The 9,669-nt window shown below is 43.9% G+C and overlaps 1 protein-coding gene across 1 annotated transcript in view; it reads right to left on the bottom strand.

Annotated features, from left to right (window-relative positions):
• Nucleotides 1-8,561, bottom strand: part of BMP7 (bone morphogenetic protein 7) — a 46,471-nt gene extending 37,910 nt beyond the window's left edge. Inside the window, exon 1 of the mRNA XM_050907298.1 lies at nt 8,036-8,561. Coding sequence (XP_050763255.1) covers nt 8,036-8,561 — 526 coding nt within the window. The remainder of the gene's footprint in view (nt 1-8,035) is intronic.
• Between the last annotated feature and the right edge of the window lie 1,108 nt (nt 8,562-9,669).

Raw genomic sequence — 9,669 nt, forward strand, 5'->3', positions numbered from 1 at the left:
GGAATCTACTGAAACATGAACAATTTGTATTTTGAATATCCTCCAGGAATAAAAGGAGAAATACATAAACAGACCTTGTTTTCACCATCATCAGTTTAAAATAAATTTGTTTAAAGGGAACTTCACATTCGTTTCATGTACAAAGACAGCACATACCACTAAAGAAACTATGATTATGCTTGAATTTCTTTAAGAAAGCAAATGATTTTATCTAGCTACTTCTGTTCTTTTAAAGAAAAATTATCTGTTGGCAGTTTTAATCGAAATCAGTTAATCCCCCTGTTCCTTAGTTGTGGCAGCTTTTTCTACTTTTACATTTTCTCATGCTGAGTAATATCACATTCTTACAATCTAGTTCATAGTGATCAGAATAGCAACATAAACAAAAGTCCTGCTCATCTATTAATAAATAACTAAAATTGTGGGAGGTGGGGGGAACCATCGAACTGTTTGGATAGTTAGCAACAAAATTCACTGCAAAATAGCTTTTTCTAGGCAGAAGGAATATGCTATGTAATATCTGATAGCTTATTAAAAAATCTTAACTGAGAAGAAACATTAAGTAACAGCTACTCAAAGGATAAATTTCTTCCAACATCTGCCTTGATCACCAGTCGTTGTGCTATTCAACATCCCATATATCTCTCTCTATTTCTCTCATACGTACACACACAAGCATTAAATACAAAATGTCATGAAAATTCCTAAGTATCATTTAATGTTGGCAGCCCTGCACTGTAAAGCCATTTATATAAAACTGTGGTTGGCAGCTCTCACTATTCCATGGGAACAAATTAACATTGGCATTCCAAACACAGGAAAGTAAGGAAATTAGAAACACAGTTTATATTTGGCCCGTGCTTTGAAATACTGTACCATGCTACTGATGCCAATTAATGAAAAGCAGAATTTTGCGGAGAGGGTCTGGTTTTGAAACACATTAACACACGTTAAACATGTTTGCACAGGAACTGGATTGTAAGCATCTTGGTTCCAAAACAATAAAGCAATTACACTAAAACTTGTAGTCTCAAAGTTGCCATTAATTCAATCCACTCAATCTGGATCACTAAAGGATTTTCACTGACTTCAAGATGTAGTCGACACAAATGTTTAAAAGAACATGCATGGCACGGTATTGTGGGGCTTGCATGTATGAGCTCACACCCAAGATCCTCTTACGTTACCTGTTGTAAATCAGGTAAATTTATGTATAAATAATGGAATTGTACAACGTATACCCAAATAAAGGGGGTCTCGGCAAACTTTGTATTTTTCATCAACAAAATAAGGATTTCTGAAAGAGATCTTTGAATTAGAATCGGTTCAAACTTTGCTACCCACGACGTTTTTCTTAGCAAAGATGTTTACTGGCAAAATCTTAAACACTTCTGTTTTTTTCACATGTACACCAAAAAAATCTAGATGGCAGTTTATCTCCTGGCACAACTCCACTGACTTCAGTGGAATTACTCCAGCACGGAATTTGGCCCTGCAGCCTTTACAACACACAGTTTATTTGTACTGTGATTCAGATATTTTGATACCAGGAATCTTTCATCACTGAAGTTTCTCCATATGAAATATGTCTTTTATTAAGAAATATCAGTTTCACATTTTTGTCAAACATTATTTGTTAAATTCTGTTTGTTGCAAAGATGGGAATTCAGCTGTAGTTCAACAACATGGATTGGGCTAATAATGATAAGCAGTGACTAATAGGAGCTAGTTCATGTTTTGATTATTTGCAGTAAAGGAAACCTCCCTCAAAAACAATTTCAAGATTAGGAGAGAAAACTGTTTGAAGCTCTAGCAGAAACTACTGCATGCTCATTATTTCAACACAGGGCCATTTCTTTGGCCCAATTCTGTTCTCAGTTGTGCTAGTGTAAATCAAGAGGGAGTTTATGGGAATTACTTTGGACGTACAGTTGTATAAATGAGACCATAGGGCCAGCTTCAGTAGAAATTTGACAATTTACACCAATGAAGACCTAGCCAAGAATTTTCTCTTGGGTTTCCATTTTCCAAACATACGCGTGTGCAGAACTTTATCCATGTGATTAGTCCCATTTACTTCAAACAGATGTAGAATGAAAATCTTCATCCTGAAACTAATTTAAACAGCTCACTCATTTCTTTAGAAGTTCCTTCCCTTTAGAGAAGAAATATATACATATAATAGCATATTTTATTTTTATATCTATAAAATTTATACATATATAGTTAATTCACATGAGTATTTTGATGCAGGCCCCAGAAAGGAGGACTGTACCACTGGAAAAGGCTTAAAATATCATGGTGTCTTAATGCTGTGTATCAACAGGTAGGCTCTTTATCTGGCATGCTATCAAAATTTGCTTACTTGTGTTCTTGCTCAGATGACTTAATCCATCATTGCAACTTCTCACTGGTATTCATCAAGTTAGAACAATTTAGATGCGTAAAACTAAATGTGTTATCATTTTAACCACAAATTAACAGTTTCCCTATAAATATTAGCATTTCCTCACTTGGTCCAAGGATAGAAGCCATAATGGCACTAACAGTATATTTGATTTAAACTAATTAAAAACAGAGGCTCTTGCAATTTAATATATTGATTTTACCAGTGGGACTTAAATCTTTTATAATAAGTGTACACAGCTGCACCACTCACCCACCGCCACTTTTAAGCCTAATCCCTGCATTCCTCCTGACAATAACATGACAGGATCCACACATCCCAGTATTAGCCTTAACCCCGGTGACACTGCCAGAATGTATTAAACTAAAACATCGCAGTGTCCTCTTTAAAAGGAGCCTGTCAACAGCCCTGACTAGGCTTTAATAGTTATAATCTTTTTTTTAATTAATGTTTCCAACCACTTGTGTAACCTTCTCTCACACATCTCTCCCCCCCACCCAAAAATGTGTTTCAAGCTTATTTTCAGATGAAAACATAACGCCTGGTTTCATGCTGCCTGCCCAGAGGCCATTAAACCTCCTTTGCAAAAGGAGCAACGGGGGATGCACACACACGCACACAAGCAAATCCGACGGCAAGCAGCGCTCGGGTGGGAGCGGGTCCTGTACGCTTCACTTGTGCCTAACTCCTGTTACAAGCATCACAAGATCTGGCCATCAAGGCTTGTCTCCTTCAAAGCACTTTACAAGCTGTTGTGTTTTGGCTTTTAAACTACAGTTCCCGGAGGGGTCTTCACCTCCCCAGGACAGCCTGTGTGGGAACAGAGGAGAGACCCTGCTTCTGGGATAAATCCGCCGCAGAAGCGTGTGAGCGGATAGGGACAATTTCCATGTGCTTTTTCCTTGCATGAGGACATCTGTCCTCAGCTGCTTCATTCTCTGCTACCACCGCACCTCTGTGGCAGAGGTAAATAGTTCCTGTTCTGTTCTGCCATTTTGCACCTGAAAATTAGAAAATTAATTAATTTCTCTCTAGAAGAGGTCTGTACATTCAAAGAATACCTGCCAGTTACTTGCTGCACGGTCAGTGTACTTCATACCTTTAGTTCGCTGCAAGCTTTCTACCTTAGCTAATCTTATACGACCAAGTGTTGCATATATCCGTACTGTCCAAAACAATTACAGGATGTACCTGTCGAGGCCTGAGAGCTTCTAACAGCGCTAGGTGGAGGAGGGAAAAAAAAAAAAAAGCGGAGGGCTTGGCCTAATGTATGGACAAACCATGTGATCATGACCAGGCATCCAGGGCTAACATTTAATCTGCTTTGTTTCAAGTGGGAAATATGTGAAGATCAAATAAGTTCAAATCCAGGTCAAATATCCTTGAAAATCTTTGATTTATATAAGCAGGAAAATGAGGTTTAAAAGAAGTGATTATGAAAGGGTTACTAAAAACACAGCTGTACGCGTACTCTTATATCTGAGGCTCTCCAAAGAAAAACTGTGTGACATCTATATTAACCTTTGGCTGTACACCAATGAAGGCCTGTAGTGAGCTGGAATGCAAGGCAGCCCCTTCCAAATTTTAACACAAGCCAGGTTACAGCTGCAAATGCCTGCAGCCCGTGCTCACTTTATAAAGTATTCCCCGAAGGAAATTTTTAAACTGTTATAGAATCTTTTTCTAATACCCTACAGTGTTAAAGCCTGTTATTAAAGGGCAAAGAGATGGTTCTCTATGCCAAACACTTGTCAACAAAAAGGATAGCCAGATGGTATGAAATAAAAGGAAACTTGGGGGCTCTTCAGCTTCTTGATTTACATTAACAAAAGCCACTTTCATGTGCTCCTTCCAAGAATGACTAATTCCCCCCCTCCCCTTATTTTTTTGCCAGGATTAAACAATGTTGTTCATTTTATAATCAACCACGAGACAAATTAACAAATTGCATATCACTTGTGCTGACTCTTTTAAAAAATATTCTAAGCAAGTCTGTTTACCAAGGCAAGATTACCCGCATAAGGACAACTCAATTATTTTTAGAAGAGAGGGTCTAAGTAATCTAGAGGATGTTTACTCCTTAGTTGCTGTTTATAAACTTGAAATTAAACTTGTGCAAAAAATGCTTTGCGTTTTTTCAGTTCCTAAAATGGATCAGTTTGTAAACTGTACTTGGACAGGATCTGAAACAAAATTCCAAATACTGAAATTATAGTAATAAATTTTATAAAATTAGCCAGTAATTAACTGACTAACTTAGTCAGATCACTGTGGCTAAATTATCTTTTAATTTACATGTAACTTCATTCTTGACACAAATCCATTCCCCATCCATCTTAGCACAGGTGTAAGCTAAGACAAAATGTAGCCTGTGAATTAACTGGTTATAAATCTAAATCTAATTAATTGTCAAGATTTTACAGTAACATTACATGCTTAGTACAAAGCTCCCTGCAACATAACCCTGAAATGGAGCACCTGTATGCTGGTTCCTCCCTACCAAGTATAAATTCTCTGGAATAAATATACACAGTATCTCCATAGAAATCAATGTGTGGGGGTTTTGTTGTTGGGTTTTTTCACTCTGTAGCCCAGTAAATCTTGCAAAGTAAAAAATTTTTTTTTTTTTTTTTAGTATTTTTTCCTCTCAAGTTGTATGACTAGATAGATGAGGAATATGAGTAAAGCAAAAAAGTGGTTTTGTAGATTAGCATTTGGAAGCCTGGAATAACATGTTTTCTTTATTGAAATTTAAAAGTATTATTTCTTTACTCACTTTTACTTCCTCCATTCTAAAATGAAACTTTATTATGCTGTGACACTTCCTCATTGTGATGGCTCTAGTACAGGAATAAAAGCCTACCTGTGAAATGCAATGCTCACAGAGTATCTCTTACAAAACTAGGACACTGTTTACTACAGTCTGCATTTAGCAATTCAGCTCTGCTTTAAAAGGGATCATTGTAGAAAGTCTCCAGAAAAATATCAGTTCTACAACAGATCTTCTAATTTTCCCTGAATGTCATAGAAAACTGTACATATCAAAGCAGGTGGTGTATTTGACTATATACGGAAGTGAGTGGCTGGTCTAATTCATTAAAACATCCATAAACAAGCCTGTCTTTGTCCTATAAAGATGAAAGACCGATGACTATAATGGGATGAAAGGTGTGCACAGTGATGAAGAAAGCTATTCTAGATCTATGTCCTTTCTAAACTCGTCCTGGCATGCACTGTTGACAAGGGAACAAAACAGTACAGATAAACCTCTGAAATGTGCCTTGCCTGGTAATAATTCCACCTGTCCTTCTTAAAACTGTTGGATTTTGCCTGCACTCTTACTACTCACTGACCATGCTGACAGCAATTAAATAAAATGATAATCAAGTATTTCGCATAAAGAACACTTTTGGATTTCTAAGCTGACTACAAAACCCAGCAGGTTGAAACAAGTGAATATATCCACTTTAGTCATTACATCGCATCGGGATGTCGATTATTGATTATGCACAGTTTATACAGGTAAAACCTGCTCTATAAAAAGTTCTCACGTAGAAACAGACATATCCAAAATGTAATTTTTATTTCACAGTTTGTGGATCCATTCCACTCCTTTGTATTCAAAATAATTGGGGACCTGATTATCGGGGACATTAATTCCTTTCATGTAAAACTTCCATGGGCTGCAAAGGTAACTTTTCCTTACATAGGAAGCATAGGACAGGAGCGCTGCAGTTTCAGTGATGAAAGTTATGCAGTCAATAACTACACCCGAGGAGCAGAGCTGCTTCCCCAGAGCTAAACTCCCTTCTATTAGGTACTTACATGTTTCATAAAGGTTCTCTCCTCTCTACCGAAATGGAAACAGAAGTGTGAATTTCGCTATCGTTATTTCAACATCCTTTGTCTTCTGTTCGGGACTCTCCCTGCGCTCTGGTTGTACATGGTGTAGAACCCAAGAACCACAGAGAACAATGTTAGCAAAATCACTCTTATCTCTAAAGTCAAATATTTGACTGCCATTGGTGCTTTTGGCTGCGCAAATATTTGATTTTAAATGTATCATTGCTGATCGGCTTAAGTATCTAGCAGCAATTAGACAAACACTGTAATTCCAAATGGAAAGCACCAGCGCTCTTAAAGAGCGCAGCCCCCAGGCCAGACGTAATTCAGAGCTTCCCACTGTGAAGCTTATGGGAGTTAATAAGGAGGTGCAGCTCATGCAAACTAGAGATCTCCCACAGCGTCCCGTGTCTCCCTATCATGCAAGAATTGTGCCGGGATGGCTACCGTGTCTAATAATTATTAACGTGTGTCACAGAGCCTTTACAGCCACTGATCTTTTTCAGTTAGTTAAAGCGCTGGGATTAGAGAGGTGGTGATTTAGGCGGTGATTTAATCTTTGTTGCCTCTGAAGTTCCAGACAGTGGAAGTGTCCAGAACAGTGACATCCATAAAGGTGTTAATGGATTTATTAGCGATGGGGGTGTCTGTAATCCCTAGCAGGTTACGTGCCAGAGGTGGGCTCCTCTTGCTCTTTCAGTGTCCCTTTGTTTGGGACAAAGTTTGAGTTGATATTGTTTTGCAAATACTATTCAGATTCTGTCTTGAACTTGCAGGCACCCAATCTGTACGTGTGGTGGTTTCAGAGCTGCACATGATGAGGTCTAAAAATGGATAGAGTGAACCAGGTCTATAATTATATATTTAAAATAGAATGCTCATCCCGACAATGTTTTACTCAAATCCAGCCAAGTCAGTCCACACGGGTGTGCAATCTACAGCAAGCAAATAGAAATCAGATTGGGCCGTGGCATCCAATTAGAGAGGCCTAGCGAGCCGCATACAAAGCATGCCAACTTTCGTATCATTTGCATAAACCCATCCACATGTGCTTGTGAAAAGAGGCAAGTTAGCTGCACAAACTGGGGTCAACAGAAAAAGCTGCAGGAGTAAATAAGGATTTACTGTGGAATCCCTCTCAAGCCATTAGGAAAACATGTGCAAGCAGCTCGGCCCCTTCGGCCGAGGGAGCGCGGCGCTGGGATGCCGCAGGAAACTATCCGTCTAGGCAGCCCCGGTGGCTCCGCATCCCGCACAAGCGCCAGCCCGGCGCTGGGAGCCGTGCCGGGACCCGTGGTCCTGCCTGGGTTTCGTGTCTTCCTTGGCAGCGCGGGATGCGGAACAGACCCGCTAATCGTCCTGTTCAACTCCTACCTGCAAATCCAACTTCTGAGGTGCGGCAAGTAACTATCAAAGGGAGAAGACGACAAAGAACTTAGTGTGTGTCGGCGTGCGGGGTGGAGCGTGGCGAGAGCTTGTGGCTGTCCAAATGCTGTGATGGAAAGTCAGAGCCCTCTCCACGTTGCTGCCATTTAATTGACCGCCTCGCAAAGCAGCCGCCTTTCCGAGGGCCGCTACCTGCCCTTCCTCGCCCAAGCGGGCTGCCACCCATCTGACCCGCTGCGGAAAGAGCTCCCTACCGGGGCCACCTGCGCCAGCAGCCCCTGCCCTCCCTTTGGTGGCCAGGGCCCTGCTCCAGCCTCCAGCCTCCCCCGCCCCGGCACGGTTCCCCCGCCCGGTCATCCCGGATCCAGCCCCGGGGCCTCGCCGAGGGCAGGCACTCACCCAAGTTGACGAAGCTCATGACCATGTCAGCCTCGGTGAGGAAGTTGCTGTCCTGCAGGCTGGCCAGGGGCGGCCCCTGGGTGCTGAAGATGGGCTTGTAGGGGTAGGAGAAGCCCTCGCCCTCCTCCCCGGCGGCCCCCGCCGCCCCCTCCTCCACGGACATGGCATTGTAGAGGTCCAGCATGAACATGGGGGCCGAGTTGTGCTTGCCGTGGAGGTGGGGCCGCGGGCGGTGCGGCAGGCCGAGGATGGAGAGGATCTCCCGCTGCATCTCGCGGCGCTCGGGGCCGCGCAGCCGCCGGTGGATGAAGCTGGAGTGCACCTCGTTGTCCACCGTGAAGTCGGCGAGGACGCAGCGCAGCCAGAGGGCGGGGGCGGCGGCGCCCAGCACCAGGAGCCAGGAGGCGGGCTGCCCGCGCCCCGCCGCCGGCATCGCGGCGCGGCGGCGGCGGCGGCTGCTGCGGCTGCGGAGGGGCGGCGCGGGGGGCGCGGGGCTGCCCCGCCGCGGGACGCGCCCCACCAGCATGCGCGGCGCGGAGCGGCGCGGAGGGACGGCGCGGCCCCGCGCTCACTGCGGCGGCCGGCGGCCCCCGCGGAGGCGCCGCAGCCCGCTCATGGCCCGCCGGCGGCGGCGGCGGCGGGGGCTGCCTAGCGGCCCCGGCCCATGGACGGAGCGGCGGCGGCGGCGGCGGCCCGAGGCGCTTCCCCCGGCGGCAGCGGGAGCGGGAGCGGCGCGCTCTGCCCGCGTCCCGCACGCCGCGGCGGAGCCGTGTGTGCAGTGCTGCTCGGCGGAGAGGCAGCGGGAGGTTGTCTCTGGTGGGAGGAGCAGGCTGGAAAACCCAAGCGCTCTCGCTCGCCCGCTCCAAACCGCTTGGGAGAGAAACTCCGTGTAACTGCCTAGAGGAGGAACATCTGATCAGGTTGCTTTTCAGGATGTTTGTGGAGGCTGCTGGCTTGGGGGAGAGGGTGAGCCGGTCCCAAGTGCTTAAATCAACGTGAACGCAATTAAGGAGAAGACACCCCAGGAGGGAGGGTGGTTTATGTATAAGGAAGGGGCCCAAACTCCCAGAGAGTTTATAGATGCGAGTATATCGTCTGTCTGCACAAACGTGCATACACAGGCATGCTTTTTTCTTCCCTTCCACCCTTTGTTTTTTAAAGAAGTACAGATGGGGAGAGACTGTCCAGGACAAAACCAACAACACTAAATTATTTAAAAGGTGATGATTGTGTTTTCACGCACACAGGCATGTATGTCTGTGTGTGTAGAGCCCCAGGTCACTTTTTCCAACTGGCAGCCGGAAGAGTTAATAGAGAAGCATTAGAAATCCAAGGGGGGAGTTATCATATGAGTCGTAAAACCAGCAGCGTTTACTTGGATTGGAACCATCAACCTGTGCACACGTGGGGTTTATGCCATTACATTATCCTGCTCTCTCACTTTCCCCTTTCCTTCTGCTCTCTGGTACACGCCATTGTGGAATACTGTCTTGAGATGGATTGACAACTTTTCAAAGTAGTGACTTTTTTTTTTTTTAACTCAGTGGGTGTAACATCTACAGTAATGGAGCCCCAGTCCTGATTAGTCCAGGTAGATGTCTACTGCAACAGTAAATAATAATAATAATATCAGA

This window comes from Gymnogyps californianus, chromosome 17 (assembly GCF_018139145.2).
Source record: "Gymnogyps californianus isolate 813 chromosome 17, ASM1813914v2, whole genome shotgun sequence".
NCBI classification, from domain to species: domain Eukaryota; kingdom Metazoa; phylum Chordata; class Aves; order Accipitriformes; family Cathartidae; genus Gymnogyps; species Gymnogyps californianus.